The sequence below is a fragment of the Branchiostoma belcheri genome, unplaced genomic scaffold (assembly GCF_001625305.1).
Source record: "Branchiostoma belcheri isolate BF01 breed outbred unplaced genomic scaffold, Haploidv18h27 scaffold102, whole genome shotgun sequence".
Taxonomy (NCBI): Eukaryota; Metazoa; Chordata; class Leptocardii; order Amphioxiformes; family Branchiostomatidae; genus Branchiostoma; species Branchiostoma belcheri.
Window position 1 is genome coordinate 467753 of NW_017802403.1, and position 25507 is coordinate 493259.

General features: G+C 39.0%; 1 protein-coding gene across 1 annotated transcript; it reads left to right on the forward strand.

Annotated features, from left to right (window-relative positions):
* The first annotated feature begins 194 nt into the window (after nucleotides 1-194).
* Nucleotides 195-24014, forward strand: LOC109474530 (von Willebrand factor A domain-containing protein 5A-like). Its single transcript, XM_019774845.1, has 18 exons — nucleotides 195-292; nucleotides 1107-1162; nucleotides 2694-2896; nucleotides 3787-4012; nucleotides 4787-4959; nucleotides 5919-6024; nucleotides 6483-6714; nucleotides 7851-7995; nucleotides 8973-9052; nucleotides 10486-10600; nucleotides 11338-11496; nucleotides 12477-12651; nucleotides 14083-14328; nucleotides 16200-16376; nucleotides 16430-16510; nucleotides 19634-19738; nucleotides 21730-21983; nucleotides 23562-24014. The coding sequence occupies exons 2-18, from the start codon at nucleotides 1126-1128 to the stop codon at nucleotides 23763-23765; spliced, it is 2718 nt and encodes a 905-aa protein (XP_019630404.1). The 5' UTR covers nucleotides 195-292; nucleotides 1107-1125; the 3' UTR covers nucleotides 23766-24014.
* The last annotated feature ends 1493 nt before the right edge of the window (nucleotides 24015-25507 follow it).

Here is a 25507-nt window from a genome sequence, read left to right on the forward strand (position 1 = left end):
GGGGGGGTATCTTCCAAGAGGAAGCGAAATTGAAACGAGGAACTGTTTTAATTTTTTAAATTATGTAACAGACTGTAGTGCTAGTACTAGATTGATCTTGTTGTGTATATATTTGTGTATTCAAGTTAACCTTTGTACCTAACCCAGTGGGTATGTTTGTACAATAAAGGTCTTCATTCATTTAATAGCCTGGTATCCAGTCTTACGTGATTGGGGCTGTTGTGGTGTTGAGGCAGGCTGTGTCTTCAGGGGCTCCTAATAGCTTCCCCGCCCAGTGAAACAGGCCGACCCGGTAGGAGTGTTACACTAATTGACTAAATATAACAGATGGTATAATGCTTGGGGATTTGGTTTTGTTCGTGGTAGGCAGGGCTAATCAATCTCCCATTGTGAAATACACACCGGGAAACCTAGCCGTGGACACTCTTGATTCGGGCTTACATTGCATACCCTCAGCAAGAGTCGTGGAAAGATCCATTGGCAGAACTGCACATTTCCCGTTGGCTGCCCGTTTTTTTGCTGTCCCGGGCTTCCCTATAGTATAAAACCACAATTGGCCAGGTTGCCGATGTTCAGATCAGCCTAAATATTCCACAGCGCGACCGAGAACTACTAAAATAGCTGGTCGGCACATACAGGCGGCCATCTTGTATTTAGTCGGGAATGTCCGCTACCGCCGTCGGGAACGTTCGGTAGCCTTTCCGGTTATGATGGGAGAGTTTTCGCTCATGCTTCGGTAATCGTGACGCTACCGAGCGTTCCATTATGGATCTTTCCACGACTCTTGCTGAGGGTAATGCAATGTAAGCCCGAATCAAGAGTCGCCACGGCTACGGGAAACCTAGCTGAGGCGGGCGGGACAGAGCTCCTACAGCCCCGAGAAGAACCCAGCTCTACCACGTTACAGACTGGATACCAGGCTAGCATTATTATTAGAACGTGTTGTCAGTCATGCTAGTCTTTTCTACAGCCAATGTCTATCTATTCACTGTCTCCATGATCTTTTCAATGTCAAATAATATTGACAAGTAGTATTTGTCAATAGTCAATGTCTATATATTCCTGACATTTTGATAAATTATTGATGTGAACCTATTGTTTCATAGATTTTGGAGATTTGAGAAGATGTATGGCTTGAGGTGTCTGAAGACTGCCAAAGCAGGTGAGTTGTAAATTTGTATTATCATCTTTTCATCTAGTCTCATAATTCTGAAAAGAAGAGCCTGAATACCACCCCCCCCTCAAACACACACATACACACACACATACTCACACTCGGACACACACACACACATACTCACACACACACACACACGCACACGCACACACACACACACATACACACACACATACACACACACACATACACACACAGTACACACACACACACACACACACACACTCACACACACACACACACACACACATTCACACATGCACAAACACATACACACACATGCACACACACACACACACACACACACACACACACACACACACACACACACACACACACACACACACACACACACACACGTAGCAATTTGTTTTTAGGAGACCGTCCTCTGTGACAGGAAGTTGTCATAAATGTCACCATGCAGTCCACATCTGTAAGTAATTAATCCTCAATAAGGCAACAATCTGGTACCCAGACCCAGGAAAAGCTAATCTCCAAAAAGATCTCACTATTTGCCAGGCTGGCCCTCATCAACATAAATTTGTAAATCATGATTTTTTGGCGGTACTTTTATATTCGCAGTTTTTGCAGTCACTTCTGTTCTGAATATATCATTACCGACTTTCTTTCTTCTGCACCTGTCGCCACCCCAAACATGTAGGCCCGCTTTACACACACCATTTCTAAGTTCACTCGACCAAGTCGACTTGAAAAATTTCTGTTTACACATGGGCCGCAAAGCGACTTGACACTCCCACTGTGCCACCCTCCCCCCAAGGAGGTCTGACTTCTGTATCGCAAATTTATCATTACCGTGAACAAATGATTTGCCAACTTTCTTTCTTCTAAACCTGGTAACAGCGCAAACATTGCAGTTCCACAAACATGCCCATTATTCTTAGCCTGCAAAATATTCCTACCGCGAATTTAAAGTGATTTACTACACAACAGTAAAGCCCTGGTCACAACCTGCCGTACGTGCTTTTTGTCCATACATTTTTTTGAGGTTACGTCTGCTACGTTTTTTCTGAAAACGTGGGGAAGGAGTGGCGTCTACGCACGTCACTCGCACGGTTGCGCAAGGTGTAACACTGTGGTCTGCACGCCACGTCTGGCTGTGAGCGGTTGCGTGCATCGTTCGTTGCGGAAGTGGTGAGTTGTGCGTGCTTACAACATACGATCTCTGTACGATTGCAACTTTACCGTAAGGAGGCCGTACTCACACATGCTTCTTTCATACGGTATGTACGGGGCACGCGCGTTGCTCGTACTCGCACGCACGGGTGGTGAATCCACAGACCACACGCAGAAAAGGTTTTACATGCACTTAAAAAGTTCTGCATGCTCCCAAATCCTTAGGATTCTGTATGGAGGCGGTACTCACCACGCACGGATGCCCTACGTTTTCCCACGTTTTTGCACGTAGAAGCACGTACGGCGGGTTGTGACCAGGCCTTAACAGTATATGTAGGCACTGTGACTTTCATACAACCTAAGTTTTTCTCATTTCTTTCAGTCCCTCTGAAGGAGATAAACGTCCAAGTGGACATCATCGGATACGTGTCCAATGTGACGTCTTCTCTGGAGTACCAGAATGAAAAAGACAACCCTGTTGAGGCAGTCTTCGTGTTCCCGCTGGACGAGTCGAGCGCCGTGTACAAGTTCGAGGCCCTCATTGAAGGTCGCAGGGTCATTGGCAAGGTCAAAGAAAAACAGAAGGTAAATTTATTTAGGTTATGATCATAGTACAACAGTTTTGCTACCTGATTTAGATATAGATACATAGTTGTATTTTTCATCAGCTGTATTAACTGTTATCACCAAATATATATGATGCCAATGGTTTCTGAAAAGAGTTTTTAGAATGATCCATACACTGTACTTCCTAAATTTTTAGTGTTGCAGGTAAAATTTGTCTGTCTCGTGCAGGCCGCACGAGTGCGTGACTATGATTGAAGAAAAAAGGATCTCAAGCACAGACTATTAGGCCACAGCAAGTAAATTTTATGGATGACATTCTCCGCAGAATTCAAATCTAATGCGAGAGGGCAAAAAAAAAACAAGGCGGACCAAAAAAAACAAGATTCCTACATTTTCAAATTTTGACATTATAAATCTTGTTAAATAAAAAATGATACCTATATTGTGCTATGTTTAGTACTGCCAACTGTTAGTGTTACAACATCGATTTGTCACTGAAACAAATTTGAAAAATAAAGGTTTTTAATCACTGTACAAATGGTTTTCATTCAGTGGGAACATCACATATACATGTACACAGCTACTATCACATATAAAAGAAAGGAAATACATCACTGCGTGAAAGTAAAAGACAAAACATTAAATCAGAGCCTTTTCTTGTGTCCTCTCTTCATAGTTATCTGCCATCCACCTTCCGGCATGGCAACAGACATCTTTGCCCATTTTTGGCATGTTCACCACTATCACAGAGGAACAAAATTTCTTGTTTTTTTCCCCAAAATCGGGCGAAAATCAATGCACGCGCTGATGTCATCCATATAAATTACTTGCTGTGGCCTTATGATAAAGCTTCATATTTCAGAAATAAATAGATAAATTTCTAACAGTAAATTTCTGGTATGACACAGGCGCGGGAAGAATATGATGACGCCATAGCTAGCGGGGAGGGCGCCTTCCTGTTAGAAGAGGACGACCGCGCCGGAGACGTGTTCAAGTGCAGCGTGGGAAACCTGCCGCCCAAAACGTCGGCGACCGTCCGGCTGAGCTACGTGTCAGAACTGCCGGTGGAGGCTGACAGCTCCCTCAAGTTTGTACTCCCAACTGTCCTCAACCCTCGCTACTCATCCGGTACAGGTTAGTGGTGTAAGGCCACACCAATTTAATTTCATGGTTAACGGATTTTTCGAGAAAAATAATGGAGCGGGCGGGCGAAAAAAAATAAATAAATAAAAACAGGCCTAGGCATCCTATTATGGCCCAAAATGGTACGATAGGAGCCATGAAGTCAACACACCAGGCTGGTTCAAAATTTAAACAATGAATTTTGAACTTTTAATGATACCATTGCATTGAAAGATGGGATAACTGTAACAACTATGATGAAAAGGACTGTTTCAACTGTTCAGGGCACAATATGAGCATTTTGCACAATGTCATGATTCTGAATTTTTATTTTTATTTGCAAATCAGAAAAAAATGAAGCGGGCGAATCCGTTAACCAAGGAATTAAATTGGTGTGGCCTAGTGGTAAAATGTAGAAAAACAAAATCGGGGCTCAAAATTCAAGTTTTAGGAATAGGTGCAATGGTGCTAGCCTGATTAAATCGCTTTTGCCGGCTGCCCAACATCCAGGAGGGGCCAGTAAAGCCGCGGACGGCAGAGTTTGCGTTATACAGACTACAATGGTGCACACAGCCTAAAAAAAATTGGGGTGCACCATATGAATATATTCTACAATTTTTTCTGACATTTAGATGTCAAATGCTAACCTTATGAGCAAATACAACCTTATATGAGACATTCTGCTGAAGTACTATACATTACAGGTTTTGCGCAGGAGCAGTATACGTTTTGCTGATGTGCTTTGCATACTCAGAATGACATGTATGTCTGTTTTACTATTTTTAGAAGCTGCGGTCTATGATGACACCTACATGGCTGGGCCGACTGCTGATGTTTTGACCTCTGACCTTCCTTACGTGCTCAAGCTCAAGGTCATTGTGTCATCTCCAAACTCCATTGACAAGATCGAGTCCCCGAAGTCTTCCCTTGACGTGACATATGGAGGAACTTCTGCTCAGGTCAGAGGCCAACAATTTTTTTCTATGTTTAGGCCACACCAATTTAATTTGTTGGTTCTCGGATTCGCCTCTTCGTTTTTTTCTGATTTGCAAAAAAAAAAATTTGATTCTGGTCCTGAATCAACTGAAAAATAGCTCATGTTTTGCCCCCCAACAGTTGAGGAAAGTCCTTTTCTTCCTAGTTTGTACAGTTTTCCCATCTATCATTGCAGTGGTTTGATTAAAAGTTCAAAATTCAATGTTTAAATTTTAACCCAGCCTTTTGTGTTGACTTCATGGCTCATTTTGTAGCATTTAAGCCTATAATAGGATGCCTAGACCTGTTTTTTCTTTTTTTTTCGCCCTGTCTCTTCATATTTTTTCTGAAAAAATCCGAGAACCAACAAATTAAATTGGTGTGGCCTTACCGAAGGAAAACATGTTGTTTTTGCTCCATTTCCTCTCCTTCTTCTCCAAACAGTGACCTATGATTTGTTGACGTCTGTCACCATGGTGACTGGTGTTGGGTTACATAATGTTGCAATGTCATGGTCTGCTCTTCTCCTGTCACCATATACTAGTAGTGCAATCATCAATGTATTTGAATGTGTTTGAGTAAGAATTAACAGGGCAGACCATGTCCGTAGGTAAACATTATGCATTTGCTTTGTTTCTTCTCTACTTATCCTTTTTTTTTACCCAAAGGCCACCTTGATTCAGTTATATGGATGACATCTCCGAGCGCATTAATTTTTGTCTGTTTCCAAAATAAAGTCTTGGACCTTACTGCAAATATATGCCATTGATTCCAAAAAAATATTGGAAAATGATATTTATGTTGTAGAATTAATGTGACAATATCAATTCCAAAGGAAAAGAAGAAACTGTGAATAAATGAAAATAAAGGGTCTATTATTCACCATACCATACTCTGTGTACATGTATTTATAATTTAGTCATTTGTTTAACCTCAAAATCAGGTGACTCTGAAGGATGACCACAAGTTTGACTCGGATGTGGAGCTCTACGTCCACTATAAGGACAAACACAGACCATTTGCTGTAACTGAGCTGGGACAGGGAACAGGTATTTGAATTCTGTACTATCTGTTTTTTGGTAGAATTATAAAGTGATGTACAGTAAGGCCACACCAATTTGATTTGTTGTTTCTCAGATTCACCCACTTCATTTTTTCTGAATTTCCAAAAAGAAGAAAAAATTCAGGCTCTAAATCAACTACAAAATGCTCATATTTTGGCCCACAAAATTGAAGGAAGTCTCTAAATATCTTTGTGTTGTCACAGTTTTTGATCTATCAATGCAGTGGTTTGATTAAAAGTATGAAATTCATTGTTTGAATCGCAAACCAGCCTGGTATGTTGATGGCAATGGCTCCTGAAATAGCATCTGGGGCTATCGTGGCATGCCTAGGTCTTTATATTTTTATTTTTTTTCCCTGTCGCTTCATAATTTTTCTGAAAAAATCCAAGAAGCAACTTATTAAATTAGTGTGGCCTAATGACCGAATTTTTTTTATTTTATAGAAGGATTCATGGCTGACCACACGGTCATGCTGACCTTTGTACCTGACCTTTCCCGCGATGACCTGGTCACGACCTGCGGAGAGTTTATCTTCATCCTGGACCGCTCCGGGAGCATGTCCGGCTCCAACATCAAGAACGCACGAGAAACCCTGCTCCTGTTTCTAAAGAGCCTTCCCATTGGTTGTTACTTCAACATTGTCGGCTTTGGGAGCTCATACAAGACCTTATTTAAGTAAGTTAGGCCACATCAATTTTGGATTCGCCCGCTTCATTTTTTGCTGACTTGCAAGTAATGACAATGACAATGACAATGAAGTTTATTGCATATTCATGCCCCAGTGGGGCTAAATGCACTCTTAAGTTACAAAAAAGAAATTGGCAAACTGTGCTATGTTCTATCTTTATCTATTTATTACTGTTATTGGTTAATTACTGTGTTTTCGTTATTATCATTGCCATTATAATTTATTTATTGTTTTCGTTATTATCATTGCCATTATAATTATTTATTGTATAATTTTTGTATGCTAATGTTATTATTTGTATGTGATTGTTGTACTGTGCTGTGTAATACAGGGCCCCGTTGAAAAGCAGTGCCATCACTGAATTGGGTTACCCTGTATAAAAATGACGGAAAGAAAGAAAGAAAGAAAGCTCTACATGTACATGAATCCATAAATACCTTAAAGTGTTTATGTCACCTCGATAAGTAGGTAAAATGGATATAGATATGAAAACTATATGTCTAAAACAGTAGTTTCGATATGTTTGTAGTCCCGAAAATTGAGAAATGAAGTTTGTACGGCTTTTCAAAGTTGGCCTTTCGCGATCCGATCAGCCAAGCCAAGCCGGCTTCGCTAAAATCCGTCACGTGACTCCGTGACGTCAGCGTCCTACCTGGGCCGCGATTACTTTTGATACGGGTGTTCCGGCCCGTGTGATAACTGTAAGCGGTACAGCCCAGGGGTTCTTAACGCGTACGGCCCGGGGCTAACTTCCAAATGCTCCATAGAACGATTCGAAAGCATTTTGCCCTAACCGCGTACGCCACTTTCGAAAATTCAAATACAAAATTTGGAAGTTCGAATTGATGTTGTTACATTTTTGGGTTTAGAGACACCAAATATTTGCTTATTTTGCATTAAAAGGAGTGTTTTCTTGGGTGGCTATGACATAAATAAAATACAATACAGTGTATTCCGCAACACCCTCGGTCCCAGCCCTTCCGCGGATTGGATCTCCCTCTGGCCTTCGGCCGTCGACGGGCGATCCGACGCGCAGGCTGGTACCTCGGGAGATACGGAATACCCCGTGTTGTATTCTCTATCTATTGATATACTGCTGTGGATTGTGTGTGATGTACTGCAGCAACAGTCAAAAGTATGACAACAAGAGCCTGAAAACAGCCTGCAAGGCTCTGGAGAAGATGGAGGCAGACCTGGGAGGAACTGAGATCCTCCAGCCACTACAGTTTGTGTACAAACAACCTGCGATAGAAGGGCATCCTAGACAGGTGGGGAAAATATTGCCAATCCCTTTTAATATTAAAATATTAAGATATTAAAATATTAAGATATTAAAATATTAAAATATTGAAATATTGAAATATTGAAATATTGAAATATTGAAATATCGAAATATCGAAATATCGAAATATCGAAACATCGAAACATCGAAACATCGAAACATCGAAACATTACAACATTACAACATTACAACATTAAAACATTAAAACATTACAACATTAAAATATTAAAATATTAGCAGTAGCAAAAATTTCACGGTGTGAGAAAAATTGACTTGAAGTACATGTATATGCTTGTCACCACAGAAGAAGGAGAGTCGGCAAATTATTTGTTCAGGGTAGTAATAAATTTGCAGTACAGAAGTGACCATGAAAACCGTTAATATAAAGGTTCTGCAAATATAAAGTGTTTTACAGTTATGAAGTTTTTGCAAATGAGCCCTTTTTTACACAACTTTCTTTTGGGGGATTGCCAGCTACAGTATTAATTATTGTAGCTACATTGTACATGTAGGTTTACTCCTGGAAAGCAACATTTTAATTTGTCAGAAAAAAAAACAACAAAATGACTTAAAAAACATCTTCTTACAAAATGTTTAATGTATTTTAATATGTTTTAAATCTAAACTTAATTTAATTTACCGTGTGACTCCTCATAGAAATAATCCCCATATCAAATCCTACAATGATGTATGTGGGGGCCCGCAAGCCCTTTTCCGAAGAGCGTAATCGACCGTTTTAATTCTATGTAGAGCGTAGACGAGCCGCTCTAAAATTTTGCGTAGAGCGTATTCGCTGTTTTAATTCTACGTAATGCGTTGTAGTCACTTGGAATTTATCGTAAAGTGTAATTGAGAGGTTTCCGAATTCAGCGTAGAGCGTTGTCGGGACCCTCCCCCCTTGCAGACCCTTATGTATGTTGTAGCATAATGAATCTGCATAGGTGTGCTTTTTTTTTAATACAGCTGTTTCTGTTGACCGATGGAGACGTGTGGGACACACAAGCATGTGTAAGTGAGGTGGCGAAGCATGCCGACTCTGCGAGGTAAGAGTGTGTGTTTGTATGATTGTGTACTTGCGCATGTGTGTGATGAATTTGCTTTTGTGCCCATAAGTTTTGAAATTTGCTTTGAATCCACAATGTCTAGTAGATGTCTTATGCTATATGAGTTTTACTCTTATGAGATCAGATTGTTAATATAACATTTAAACTGAGTGTCAGCATCTGTCTTGCTTTCATTTGACATAGATTTGTGGCTCATGACAGACAAAAATTTGGCCCAATCTGTCTTTCCATACCTTTAATTAAAAATATATCATTAAACTGAGCTTAGTCCACCAGCAAAATTTTCCCCTTAAAAATAATACAGGAAATAGCATTTCAAAAGATCAACATTTCAACATTTTTCTTGGTACACAAGCCTTATGATCACCCCCACCCAGCTGGAATTGTGGCACATTTGCTCAACATGATGTTAGGCCACACAGATTATTTTTTAAGGATGACATGTACACATCCACGCGTACACAGTACATGAGTACAGTGCCAACCCATAATGCTGCAAAAGTCCAGCATGTGCTGGCTTGTTGTAAAAGTGGTGAGGTACACATTTGCAATACCAGCTTTGCATTCCTGTGGTTTAGCAGCTTTTTTTTTTTGCTAACATAATTTGTAATCGTCAGCGAAAATTTTGTGTGATTCGTAATCACCCCCCCCCCATGCAGGCCCTCATCTATAAAATTAAGTCAGTGTGGTCTTATGTCAAACAAAACCGAAATGACAATTAAGAAAATTCCATGCTGGACATTTACATGTAACATAATTCGTAATCGTCGGCGAAAATTTTGTGTGATTCGTAATCTAGATATCCGAAAAGCGATCACAAAATTAAGAATTAGTTGTCATAAATTAAACATAGAAATAGGTTGATACAAGAAAATACCAAATGACCAAAGGTTCTGTCCATTTTGTCCAAACATGATTGAAAATGAGCACCATTTTATAATGCACTGTACACTATACAATGATATAAGCGCTTATTGCTGTTCACCTTTCTTTCCGCTTGTTCAATGGATTTCAATACGTTAGATGCTATAGATAAGTGCAACTACATTCTCAGGGGAGATAACCAATACAGTGTTCAAATAGAAGAATACATTAAAGAATGTTTCGATCTTAGAGAACACAATCAACACATGTTAGAGAATAGTTAAACTTTATTGTTACATCATACATATACTCTGTACGTAAGATAAATTTATCCACACATGTATTTAGCTTTGTTAGATCTTTAGTTAAGACCATACAAAAGTCTCTGTACTTTTTTGTTGTGTCAATAAAGAATCTCATTTATAAAATTAAGTCAGTGTACTGGCCTTATGTCAAACAAAACGGAAATGACAAAGAAAAATTCCACAATATGGCTATAGAAACACAGCAACAATCTCATCTCACAATGACTAACCCTGATCTCACAGGTGCTTCTCTGTGGGGATCGGTGAGGGTGCATCCACCGCACTGGTCAAGGGAGTGGCCAGGGCAGGGCGGGGCAAGGCCGAGTTTGTGTCAGGAACTGACAGACTGCAGGCAAAGGTACTGAACTATAGTATCTATTAGAGCATGTAACATGGTGGAGTCAAACCTCAAAACATGACCTACATATGAATGTCAGCATTCATATTTTGAATGACATCCTGTCGTTTTCATTTGCTGTGTCGGAAAAGATATTGTCTGCAACTGACAAAATTCTAATGTTATATCCAACAGAAACCCTAAAATATATTTAGGTTTTGCTTAATAGGCACAGTACGTTCTTCCCACAGACTTTTAACTTAACTTTAATCATGTGACTACTAAGTAAACATACACAAACTTTATCGTAAAAGGTTGAACTTTATTCCAACACAGGGATCAAATTTTCAGCGACCACTGTCGCCTTCATCAGGATAATTAATGACCAATCACTTCACAACGTGGTCTCGCGAGAATTACTTCACTTAATAGAGATGGTGGACGATATAAACTCCCTGGCACTTTTGATCAATTGCTTACATCACGTATCAGTAAAATCTCGTGTGAATAAGGTCACGTGTTTGTAAACCGTGATTCTCGCGAGATCACGTTGTGATGTGATTGGTCATTAATTATCCTGATGAAGGCGACGGTGGTCACTGAAAATTTGATCCCTGTACAATTGTGTGTTGGAATAAAGTTTAACGTTTTACTATGATTACTACCAACACAGATGAACTTTCATGATACACAAACTTTCATGACAGTAAAAAATTATGCTGCTATCATGACCTAACCCTAACCCTCCCACCCTGCAGGTGATGCGGCTGCTCAGCTGTGCCCTTCAGCCGACAGTGACAGGTGTCAGCTTGACCTGGCAGCTGCCTGATGGAGTGACAGCTGTGCCCATCCCCTCCACACCTCCACCTATCTTCAGTGGGGACCGCTTCATCATGTATGCGCAGCTACAGGGGCAGGTGAGAACACATTCCATTGTCTTACATGTCATTCACAGCCAGGTGATATAGGTGATGCTAGTTCTAGGAAAAAATGTTGTGTTTCCAGTAATAAATACAGACTTACAAGTCTGGACCTGAAACTTAAAACCTCTGGACTTGAATCCGGACCTGGACTTGAATGTGGGTATAGGTACACAGCACTACTAAATTTAGGTTCAATTGTCCGGATTCAAGTCCAGAGGTTTAGGTTCAGTTCCGGACTTGTAAGTCTGGACGTAAACCCATGGCATGTACAAAATTGCATGTAGGCAACCTTTCGATGTTGTCTGTGCAAAACTGTGGCCACATAACATGGAGGCCGACACTTGACGATGGCCGATGGCAATGTTTTCTTCATTTTGCAGCACAGATTTTGCAATCTATGGAAGGTTTTAGGTGGTTTGGAAAGAAAAGGGGTACGTGATATGTTTTTTTGTAATGAGTCCAGAAATTGGTTCTTGACTTTTAGGTTTTTTTTTTACATTTTTACAAGTCCAGAACCGGTCCAGCAAACTGGTGCACAGCACTGAGGACTACCTATAGCTAAGACTTAGGCCACACCAATTTAATTCGTTGGTTCTCGGATTTTTTCAGAAAAAATATGAAGCGACAGGGCGAAAAAAAATAAAAATAAAAACAGGCATCCTATTATAGCCTCAAATGCTACAATACACATGTATGAGCCATGAAGTCAACAAAAAAGGCTAGGTTAAAATTTAAAGTATAAATTTTGAACTTTTAATCAAACCACTGCATTGATAGATTGAAAAAACTGTAACAACTTGGAAGAAAATGAATTTCCTCAGCTGTTGGGGGCAAAATATGAGCATTTTTGAGTTGATTCAGAACCAGAATCTTTTTTTTTTTTGTAAATGAGAAAAAAATGAAGAGGCGAATCCGAGAACCAACAAATTAAATTGGTGTGGCCTAATTTAAAAGTTTCCTTTTCCTACATGTAGCTGCCGGTGGCTGGTACAGAAGGTTCGGTCACCCTGAGTGGACAGGTCCTTCAGGAGGAGATCAAACACACCCTGAACCTGACCTTACAGCCACAGGACCAGGACATGCCAGGTGCAGAGGACAGCCCTGATCCTAAACAGTTACACCGGCTGGCAGCCAAGACTCTGGTTAAAGGTGAGGCCATGTTGATTTGATTATATTGGATGACATGATCCTCTGGGAGTCCCAAAACTAATGCAAGTGTGCTAATAAAAAAAAAAGTTTGGAAAGCAAAAGTTTCCTTCATTATGAAATCTACATGTACGTGGTCATAAAGGTTGAACAAATGATTAAACATATGGTATGGCAAATAATAATAGACTCCTCATTTTCATTTCTTCACCTTTTCTTCTTTTCCTGAATTGATGTCAACATTCTGTGACATTATTATCGTTTTCCAATACTTTTTTTGCAATATGTGACAGATATTCGCTTACTAGTATTTTGTAAGATTTACAGTATGGTCAAAACCTTTTTTTTTTTAAACGGAAAAATTCCATGCTGGCTAGAACATACATGTAGCAACGAGTCACTGTACAATAGCATCAATCGTAAGGTGTGAGGTTGTGTGACGTATACGGCATAGTTCTTGGCTGAAAACCAAGAGGTCCCGAGTTCGAATCCTGTCAATTGTCACCAATCTCGTGCCCTTGGGAAAGGCACTTCCCTCACTTACATGTAACTCAAGTGAAAATGAGTACTCCGGTATTGTCTATTGTCCTCTGCGTTGGTGGTGGCATGAAAATAATTTTAAAAGAAAGTTGAGTGTGCTGTCACCGTGTCTTGTGGTAAATGTTGGAATAAAAAGAAAGGTAAGGCACACACGACTCTGGTCAAAAGTAGCATTTAATAAAGGTATTCAAAGCAATTTCAGTGTGGCAAAACCAAAATTCTGGATGAAAAATCTGTCCAAATTGACATTCACTGCTATTTTTCAGCAAATTTTTCCATAATTAACTTTGTACTAAGTCTTGAAGCGTTCGAAATAACCTCAAAACAAGGTACATTGTATGTGATGAGGAGTCTCTTTATTTTTGGGTACTGCAATTAATAGCTAAAACAGTTATTACTGTAACGTCAGTTCTGTATACTAAGATACAAAACAAGCAACCGTTTTCTGTCAGTGACATCGCCTTTTTGCCTCACAGATATCAGTATGCTAAGGAATATGTTGACTTTACTTTTCTACGTGAAAAGAATGACCAGAATGACTTTGAACATCCAGTTTTGCTAAGTAAAATTGTATTGGATGCCTTTAAGGACACACCAAGACTGAAAGGTGAAGTTTAAGGTCTAGCTCCCTGCTTAACTAATAAATATTTTTTTTTTAAAGAAAGGAATGACCTTCGAATTAATCATCATTATCATTTGACTTTTGGTTCACGTAGATGGGTAATGGTACTGGTAGTTGTGCCCCAAAAATTGAGTTGTACCCATGTTTCCTGATGATCATAAGGCCACAGACTTTTTGAACTTGGCTTCTTAACCACCCTATATACTACAGTAACTGCTCCTGTCAGAAAACCTTACGTCCATCTCCAACTAGTGTCTTTTCTTTCTATCCAGAGCTAGAGGTGAAACTGGAGAAGGATGGCGATAACACAGGCTCAGACAGCGATAAGACCGTCTCAGACTCGGCCAAGAAACAGATCGTCGACCTCAGCGTGGCAGCCAACGTCGTATCAAAGTTCACGTCCTTTATCGGCGTGGATAGCGAGCGGGGAGAACCGATAGAGGGCGCGATGATACGGCGTCACATCCCTCGACATGCCCCTCTGATGAACTGTATAAGCTTTGGCATGTCACCAGCAGGTAAACAATTTATCAAACAATCTAGTGTTTTATTTATTTTTATTCATTTATCTTGAGGACACATGGGTGGTCCCTTCAGCCCCTTGGGGCTGATTTCCAAGGGAGCCCATACAAGAAAATAATGTAACATAAAATAATAGTAATTAAACGTAACAGAGAAATCATAAATCAAAATACAAGATCAGTCAGAGATGAGATGACAGAGGTCAAGCTCCAAATAATACAAACTTAGGAATTATAGTAGATCATAAATAATAAAGTACTTGAACATACATGTAGTAGTAATATACAAGCAACTAACAAAAAAATCATAATCGGTCAGTGTTGAAAAGGAGTGAAGTGTCAGAAGTTTAGTACTAATCATATTTCAGTCTCTCTTTAATGATTTAAGGTGGGTGCTTTAAGTGTTTAGTGAATTGTAAGTTACTGCCGTTCTATATGCAAATGTACGTTGGCCTGCTTTGGATGTGTACAATGTAGTTGGGTCTGTGTAATAATTTAGCTTGTCTAGTGTGGTAGTTATGACCACTTTTGGCTAATTATATTTAGTCTCATCCAAATCCACTCAAACTTGTCTAAGATGACTGACAAGGGGACTGAATCAAGAGGTCTTGTCCAAAAAACATGGCGACATACTTGACTTAGGTGGTCATATTATGCTATACTGTATTCAAACAAAATAGAACCATTATAGTAAAGAGACTCTTTCTAGTACACAACCAAGTCTTTTATTCACTCAGCCGATGTTTCAGTGACCGTCTGTCACCTTCCTCTGGGCAATTCCTTCCTTACTGGTTCACATCGCAAATTGCAGCACAGGTGTCGCTGCTATAGATGCATTACCAAACATACAATATTACATTTCTATATGCGTGATCACTGGGAAATGTATCTACAATGCGGTCCCAAACGTACGGGAGTTAGATATACAGTACATAATTGTGGTAAGTTATTAAACAGTTACAGAGAACTTCACTAAACTAAGAACAAAACTGAACTGAGAACAGATTTTACAATACAGTTCCAAAGGTACAGGAGTGTCACATGTCATCATAGTAGTGCTGCATACCGGTTCATTGGACTTAGATCTGAACTTGTAAGAATGTTTTAGGTTCAAGTCCAAAAAAACCTAATAGTCAAGAACCGAGTCCGGACGTATTACCATAAAAGACCATTTCACATTACCCCTTTTTTTCCAAACGACCTAAAACCTTCCGTAGATTGCAAAAACTTTGCTGCAAAATGAAGATAACATTGCCATCGGGAATCGTCAAGTGTCTGCCTCCATGTTATGTGGCCAAAGTTTCACCCAAACAACATTGCAAGGTTGCCAACATGCAATTTTTTATATGCTATGGGTTTAGGTCCGGACTTACAAGTCTGGAACTGAACCTAAACCTCTTGACTTGAATCCGGACCTGAACCTAAATGTGGGTTTAGGTATGCAGCACTACATGATAGTCATTTACACAATAACTTTTATTTCTTAAAGATGCAGTCACCGGAACGTTGGCTGAATAATAAAGACTTGGCTGTGTAAAAAGAGTCTCCTTACTCAGTATCTTTAGTTACCAACCTGAAGAAACTATATATACATATATATTCATGGATGGAAAACAGAAGAATGTGGACTGTTTTTCGTTGTGTACAATTATAGTTGTCCTTAAAAGATCTGTTGCATATTAGTTATGCTCCTTGTAGATGTCACTTTGGTCACCTGTGTATCATATTGGGGCTGATTCGGTATTTTGGACCTGTACATGTATTGATCAAATTTTGCAGTACTGTACCAGTACACAGAACTCGCACACAGCCCTAGTCCCTTCCCATTGTTGTTCCCCCCTTGTATGTTGTTTGTTTGTCTTCTCCAGTTGCATTTTGCGCCGGTCCAATGGCGATGGCAGATTCATACGATGAGTGTGATTACGGCGGATCGGAGGATATGGAGCTCGAGTGCTGCACAGAGACTATGGGGCTCAAAAGTGAAGAGAGTAAAGAAGGCATTGCCTCACGAATCGTTGGAAGCGTAAAGGGCCTGTTTTCGTCAGGTGAGCCACTGATGGTTGAATCTGTGGTTGAAGTGTGGCTCCTGATGTTTCAGGTGCATCAGGGGGCTTTTTCGGTGGGTTGCGTAGACTGGTCGGAGGTGGTCCAGGACCAGGAGCTGCAGCCAGGCCCATGGGTAAGTTGGAATTTTCCATCAGGCCACACCAATTTAATTTGTTGGTTCTCAGATTTTTTCAGAAAAAATTTGAAGCAACAGGGCAAAATAAAAAATAACAAGGGAAATCGTAGATTTCAAACCTCCGGGTTTTTTTGTGTTCTATTGGTTTAGGTTATTTGTTTGTGTGTAGTATGAAAGTTATGTGCGTAATATGACTGTATGTGTTTGATGGCTACTGATGGTTGGTTCGGTATGGACTGTTGATTAACGTGTCTGACAGTCTGCACCGTCACCCGCGCCATTACCCCCGCCGTCATTGCTGCGCCGTCATTGCAGCAATGCTGCGCCGTCACCCAAAATTTTTATCGGAACCAGACACCCCTCTGTTTGACCCCTTTTGAATGCTAAGACCCAAAACTGCAACCGCCCCATTCCTTAACAACATGGTAATTACCATTTTCAGCATGGCGGGGGTGTCCGGAGCACTTAAAAACCTTTTATTTCGACGCCCATAAACACATATGCAATTAAACAAAAACGTTCTGCATCATCTGCAGCCCAATAGCAATACGTATACCGAACCACAGACAAATCCGTCCAGCCGATCGCGAGAAACAGCTGCTGACAGAAATGTTTCGAACCATAGTAAAACCTCCTCGCGGAAGGATATCTCCTTCCCCGGAGGTAAAAACAGGTCTAGGCATCGATCCTATTATTATAGCTCCAAATGCTACGATAGGAGCCATGAAGTCAACACAAAAGGCAGGGTTAATATTTAAACAATGAATTTTGAACTTTTAATCAAACCACTGCATTGATAATGATAGATGGAAAAACTGCAACAACTAGTAAGAGAAGGACTTTCCTCAACTGTTGAGGGCAAAATGTGAGCATTTTTGAGTTGATTCAGAACCAGAATCTTTTTTTTTCTTTTTTTTTTGCAAATCAGAAAAAAATGAAGAGACAAATCTGAGAACCAACAAATTAAATTGGTGTAGCATTATATTAGTGACATGGTCACATTCACTGTAGGCCTTGGCACGGTTTTGATCCCAAATAAGACAGAACCATCAACCAACAAGAATGTTAAAGTCATACATCTACAACAAGACAGATGAATTTATTTACAATTCAGGGCTCTAAATACTGGGTGCATGAGCACCTTAGTGTACCCAAAATTGGAGCTATGCACCCATTTTTTTGGAGGGTGCACTGGTACACTCAAATATTTTTGTATGTATTTCTTGAATATCAAATGTATAATATTATATACAGGATATTCTTGGCATCTATATAATTATATAAGTGTCAGAAAAATAATAAAATTAAGTAGTACTTGTTTAAGATTTTATTGTTAGCTCCCATTTCGGATTCAAGCTCAGAAGAGGAGCAGTAAGATCTCTAATGATGTTTTGTTTTATATAGTGCACCCAAAACTTTTTTGTGCACCTAATTTTTTTAAGTGAGGTGCACCAGTGCACCTATTCCCAAAAATGATCTATTGTCTAGTTTAAAGATGGCTTGCAATTTGGTAGCCCAGCTAGCTGTTTTCCAAGGAGGCATCAGCACATTACAAATTAAGACACAACTGTTTTGTTACATTCAGTTAAATGAATGAGAACAACATACATAAAAGCATGATGTCCAAAAAAAGCAATGTGTTAAAACAGAGTCATAGTCCAAAAACTCCTAGCCATTCCATGGTCAAGACACAGACTGAAAATTTAAGTATCGATGTACATGTACTATCCCGAGAACACCTTAAAGGAGTGCTAACCTCCAGAAGGAAGTGCTATTTTCCGATACATCATGCTGCAATGAATACATAACTAGCCGACTTTTTACATAATTTCGCTTGTACGACTACTTGCGCGGCGCATGTTTGTAAAGTGATATTAATATCATTTTCCCCCATGCTGAACCACAATTGATACATCCGGGAACTCTGGCTTACGCAATATTCATACACTTCAGGTCAACATACACATTTTTCGGTGAAAATGGTAGGAGACAAGCACACTAACAAGCTGATTATTGAGAAATTACTTGCTTTACTTTGCTTGACCTATGGCTTGGATATTATAATATCAGGATTTCGAATACAGTAGGAGCCAGTTTCATCCTGCGTATTTTGATTTTCTCAACTTATTTGCATGTAAGTATCACTTAAACAGATAATTAGATTACACCACTTATGGAAAGGATAACTAGATTACGCCGTTTTTTTTTCATCGTCAATATTTGCGGCATAAATGAGGGGCGATAAGGACACCAAGAAGGACAATGGTTGGTAAGATACCAAAGAACACAAAACGGTACGAATTTTTCTTATCGCCCCCGAAATGAGGTCTGTAACGTAACTTTTTGTTTAAAACATAGACACCAATGGGGTAGCGTGGTGTATTCTGGGATAGTTTTGAGGGTATTTGGAGAGTTTGTCCTGGATTCGATGCGTTTTTTAAACTTGCGCGCAAAATGGGCATTTAATGGTATACTGTAAAATAATATGCATGTTTCACTTCCAGAAATAAATGCCTGTCGAAATATAGCACCCCCTTCTGGAGGTTAGTACTCCTTTAAGTTTACGATGGAACAGCAATGCACAGTAAAAGTGACCAGTCCCAAAGCTTAAAGATTTTCATTCCTTTTTTTTTGTCCGTAAGGCCACACCAATTTAATTTCTTGGTTAACGGATTTGCCCGCTTCATTTTTTTTCTGATTTGCAAAAAAAAATTCAGAATCAACTGCAAAATGCTCATATTTTGTCCCAAACAGTTGAAAACAGTCCTTTTCTTCCTAGTTGTTACAGTTTTTCCATCTTTCAGTGCAATGCATGGTATCATTAAAAGTTCAAAATTCATTGTTTAAATTTTGAACCAGCCTGGTGAGTTGACTTCATGGCTCCTATCGTACCATTTTGGGCCATAATAGGATGCCTAGGCCTGTTTTTTTTTTTTTTTGCCCTGCCGCTTCATATTTTTTCTGAAAAAATCTGAGAAGCAACAAATTAACTTGGTGTGGCCTAATCAATAAAGTAAAATTGGATTTGATGATAGAGGGAATGCTTTGCGTATATGAGGGACCAAAAAGGACACATGCTGAGGTGAGTCGTACATTGTGTACATGTACGTACGTGTGCAGTTTTTGCAGGTGGAGGTATTAGAGGTGGAAGAATTAGGCTTCGCGGTGGCGGTGGAGGGCCAAATCCTAACACAGCGAGGTCAGGAAAAAGGGCCGCCATGAAAGGTATGTTTAGCTTTTCCAAGCTGAAGGTCTTTATTCCTTGCATACTATTAAGGCCGCACCAATTTAATTTCTTGGTTAACATATTTTTGTAGAAAAATAATGGAGCAGGCGGGCGAAAAATAATGAAAATAAAAACAGGCCTAGGCATCCTATCATGGCCCAAAATGGTACAATCATAGGAGACATGAAGTCAACAAACCAGGCTGGTTCAAAATTTAAAGAATGAATTTTGAACTTTTAATGATACCACTCCCTTGAAAAATGGAATAACTGTAATAACTAGGAAGAAAAGGACTGTTTTCAACTGTTCAGGGCAAAAAATGAGCATTTTGCAGTTGATTTTGAATTTTTATCAGAAAAAAATAAAGCAGCGAATCCGTTAACCAAGAAATTAAATTGGTGTGGCCTTATCACAATTTTTTTTTGTGGTACTTTTTTTATTCGCGGTTTTGCAGTCACTTGTGTACCGTGAAACTATCATTACTGCAAACAAATAATTTGCCGACTTTCTTTTTGCTGTACCTTCTGTGAATGCATTAATTTAATAGTTCTGCAAATATGTCCATTTCTTCTGACTGCAAGCTTTTGCTACAGCAAATGTAAAGAGATATACAGTATCTATAACCCTGCATACTTTTATTAGCATGTGATAAAAAAAGATCATTTTAAAGCTATGGACTTTGGTCAACGTACATGTACATTTTGTAAGGTCCAGAACTTCATTTCTTAGAGATGTGAATATTCATCAAGTAGGTAAGTCATTTTAACCTTTACGTTATATACTTTTAACACAACCACATGTAATATGCACTGCTACCACATGGTGGCGCTGCAGCAAACACAATACATGTACTTGTTTTCAAGGTGTTGTTGGATGTTTGGTCAACATTATTGCATCAGAATTAATTTTGCCTGTTGCAGATGATATCTTTTCCTACACAACATTTGAAAACTTGAATGGCAGGATGTCATATTTAAATACAAAAAATACAACCTTCAACTAGAGTAACATTTGCAAATCAAATGCATAATGTTTGCCTAATCTGACATGGTCTGCTCTGTTAATTCTTACTCAAACACTTTCACATACATGTACTGCTAGTACATACATGTATATGGTGACAGGAGCAGAGCAGACCACCATGAAATTGCAACATTATGTAACCCAACACCAGTCACTATGGTGACAGATGTAAACAAATCATGTCATTGGTCAGGTCAGAGGTCACTGTTTGGAGAAGAAGAAGAGGAAGAAACTGAGTAAATTACTAAAAACAATATGTTTTCCTTCGGTAAACATAACTGTTACAAGACGTTATGCCAAAGTGCTGTGCACAATACATGAAGATTATGGGTTTTGTGCAGGTGCAGTACATTCTGCTGATATTCTGTTTCCTTTCCATTCCCTCTTCTTCGTTTTCACACTTTCTACATCGTACACTGGTCTAGGACCCACTTTTCAGCATTATAATTAAGACATACAGAATGTTGCTAATTCTTCAAGATCGAGGCTTCTACCCTGACACTTCTGTTGTTCTGTCTTTAACCTACATGTACATGTATGACCTTAGCTCCCTCCCTGCAACATCTAGATCTACTTCTCTGTCAGATCATGGAGTTATCTCAAATATTATTTGAGCTATTAAATAGCTCCATGCATGGTCAGATTGATGTACATGTACACGCAGTACAGAAAGTGCAGAATGGAACAAAATGAAATGAAAAAAAGAAGCAAAATATGTACAAATTTGGGGAAGAAATTAGCCACACAAACAAAAAATTGAATTTTTAGACTAATAAGTTATTGAATAGGTTTTGATTATTAATTATGTTCCCGCAGGTTATTTATTAACCACTCACATTTGTATTTAAAACTTTGTTACATATTTTCTTTCATTCCATTCCATTTTGTTCCATTTTGCGCATTCCATGTACATGTCCCTGTACTGACATGATGATGAATTAATATATCGTGCTCCTGAATTTCATAGCTGCTCCCCAAATGAAGAAGGCAAAGTCCATGCCTAGAACATCATCAGGAAAGCCAGCAAGAGCTCTCAAAGCCCGAGCACCCGCTTATGATGATGATGATGATGATGATGATGATGATTCAGAAGAAGACAGCGCCACTCCCTCAACTGTCATCCCGCTACAGATGGCTGAAGGATCATGGGAACTGGATGGTCACTTGGCGGCTGTTCTAGGGCTGGAGTTGGACAGACTGAAAAAGGAGTGCCCTGTACAGGTATACCGTATAAGCAATAATAATAATAATAATAATAATAACTTTATTGTGCAACAGTTGTACAGTGTACAAAGTATATAAACTTAAGTAAGTACATGTTAACTACATTTTCATAAGGCTAATCCAATACAAAAGTGGGTGGCTAGTATGAGATAGGTATCAACTTACATAATCGTTGAAGGAGTTTCTAATATCCATACAGTCTTTAATACATTTGTATATATCCCTATGTATAGCATGTACAGTAGGGGTTGTCACAAGTTAATAAGTTCATTGTGGTGAATGCTAGACTAAGGAAAGAATCTGATAGTCTAGTGTACAGTGTATTGCGTATATCAATATATTTAGGACACAAAATTAGAAAGTGATATTCGTCCTCAAAAAGCTCTGGACAAAATGGACAAACCCTCTGGTCATTGGGAATTTTATGGAATCTTCCGGTTTCTATACTAAGTTTGTGACAGCCAATTCTGAGTGTTGAATATGTGTGGTCATCTAGGTCTCTGGTGTGTGCATCTGGTTACAGGGCTCAAAACGATGGCCACTGACCACTAAAATTTAGGCCAGGACAACTAAAAAGTACACTTTGGGACATTTTTGGAAAACAGAACAATAATGAACATCAGAATGTCAGCCCTTGTTTTGTTTATCAGGCACACGTCTCGGGTTTTGGCTCTGGAAAAGTCCCCCCCCCCAAAAAAAAAAATTCCTGTTTTAAAATTATACCTCTGCAATTATACTAGTGCACCTGGGAGTCAGAACGTAAGCAAAATAAAGTTGACTTCAAGTTGTCATACAATACTACTCGAAAGACAGGTTGGGGCACTACATACTAATTTTGTGACAATTGAGATTTTTTTTGGGGAAAGTAGGAAGGTGAGTTAATTTCGAGGCCTGTGGTCAGTCCCTTTGAGTGACCCTTTTCGAGTTGTTGGTAGATTTTTTTATTTATTTTTTATTTTATTCACATGGATTTTTGAGCATTGGATAGGAAGCACTTGTTGTGCTTATGTAAATCCTCTGCTCATAAAACATAATACAAATGTAAACATAAAGATGACATAAAGTATAGCTGCATTAACATAAAATGAAAGTGGCTGGCGCACCAATACCTAGCATAACATTATTGAGATTGGTCAAATCTTCCAGAGTGGTGGATATAGTTAAACACAATATCAAAGATACGGCAGTTGGTAGGGTATGGGTAGATTTTTTTTTCGGGAAAATATGAAGTGACAGGGCAAAAAATCTCCAAATATATCCCCAAATGCTACATACAGATAATAGCAGCCATGAAGGTTCAGTTTGTACCATGTAAACCACTTTCGTTCACTAAGTATTTAGCTGCCATTGCGTGTTGTCATCCACACTCAATTACACAAATATCTACATGTACAATGCTTTTTACAAGAGAAATGATTGATTTAAACGACAATTGCACAACATTTGATTGTGATTTGATGCACATATGTAGATGGGAAGTTTTGTATGATCTGTACAGTAAACTTTTTTTACAGCAATTAATAATACTGTTAGTTACATTTCATGTTTTCTCCTTTTTCATGTTTTCTCCCACAGGACAAGACAGTGTGGGCAACAGTGCTAGCTCTGGTCTGGCTCCATTCCAAGATGGCAGACAAGAAGGTTGAATGGCAGATGCTGGCTCGCAAGGCGACGGCCTGGCTGAAGTCCCACCAGCAGGGCTGGTCCGCGGACGACGTCGTGGGGAAGGCGTGCAGTATTCTGGGGGCGAAGGTCGACCCTAGTGCCATCGTAGGCTGAACAATTCCATCTTAACCCTTGTCCTGCTGGCATTCCAGGCACAATATTTTTTCAATAATTTCATCCCCAAGTTCTGCAGTGGCATAGTCATTTCATCATTCATTGCTGCAAAAGAAATACCTCCAAATCGTACCTATACAGGGTGCTATATAGACGGTACCGTATGTGCAGAATAACAATTGTTGTGCTCCGCAGGACAAGGTTAAATTAACTGTGATTATCATGAAAGTTCATTTGTGTTCAACTTGGTAGTAACAACTTGGTACTACCATCTTAGTGATAGTAAAATGTTGAACTTGATTCCAACACAAAAAGTACAGAGAGATCAAATTTTCAACCACCACTGTCGCCTTTCTAAACACATCCACATCAAATCACCTGAGACCATATACGGCGTCTCAAGTTAAAATACTGGACACTGACACATGACTGTGTTTAAAGAAGTATAAGGAGGCCATATACCTGATCAGGGCACTCCAGCAATCATTAAACAGAGATGGTGCATGGACACGTATAAGTCACGTGTGAATAAGGTCACGTGTCTGTAACTGTAACTCTCTGGTTTAAAGTACATGTACTTAGTATCTACAAGTAGTAAAAGGAGGCCATATATATCAGGGCACTCCAGCAATCTCTAAACAGAGATGTTGGATGATATAAATAGTCCCTGTCGTGTTTGGTCAATTGCTGACGTCACATATACGTAACGTCACATGTGAATAAGGTCACGTGTCTGTAACTGTAACTCTCGCGAGTTTATATTCGGAAGTGATTGATCATTACTATACTAGTAATTATACTAAATCAGATGGAGGCAACAGTGGTCGTTGAAAATTTACTACCATTTACATTTTACTACCATCTTGTGATTGTTCACAACTGCATGGTTCAACACAACTTTTTTTTCTGATTTGTTTTTAATAGAATTTATCGCTGTTGATTACATTTGCAAAAGCAGTAACTGGCAAGCCTTCTTTGCAGTGTATCTAGGAGTGAATAGTATTTTAATATTAGTTAGGTGTTTTTTTTTCTGCTTTTTAAAGATCACTGCTATATTACAGTTGAAAAAGCAGTAATGATCACAAAATGATGAAGGTGTTGGAGAAAGATTTATTTTACATCAATAGGATAATTTGAAGTATGAAGACAGTAGTACTAAGTGGCAAAGATATGGTTCACCACAATACAGGAGTATAATGTAACAAAAGGATTGTTGTGTTGCAGAAAATAATGATTGTGTTGCAGAAAGATTTATGTCACATGAAGATGTTAAGATATGAAGACAATACAGTTATGTACTGAAGGACAAAGTTTGGATACTAGTATGTTTTTATCAAGGTTATAGAATGACTGATTGTCACAAAATGATTAAGGTGATGGAGAAAGATGTATTTTACATTAAGTAGACGATTTGAAGACAATACTGTTATGCACTAAGCTAAGGGCAAAGTTTGGATATTTTTTAGCACGTAGAGCTGTAGGGTAGATGTTTTATGGTACAATTTGTATTAACTTTAAATTTACAAGATCTGAAGTTCTTTTCTGATATCTACATGGTGATATTCCTGCAGGGTGAGGAATTGTTACAGTAGTATTAACACCTAATGTAGCTCGTTTTCTCTGTGTTCTTATAATATTAATATAATTGTTAATTACAAAGACAGCTGTCAGTTTAGATTTCAGATAAGGCTGGGAAGTTCGAGAAATCTTATAATAGAAGTTTATTTTTTTGCAAATTCATG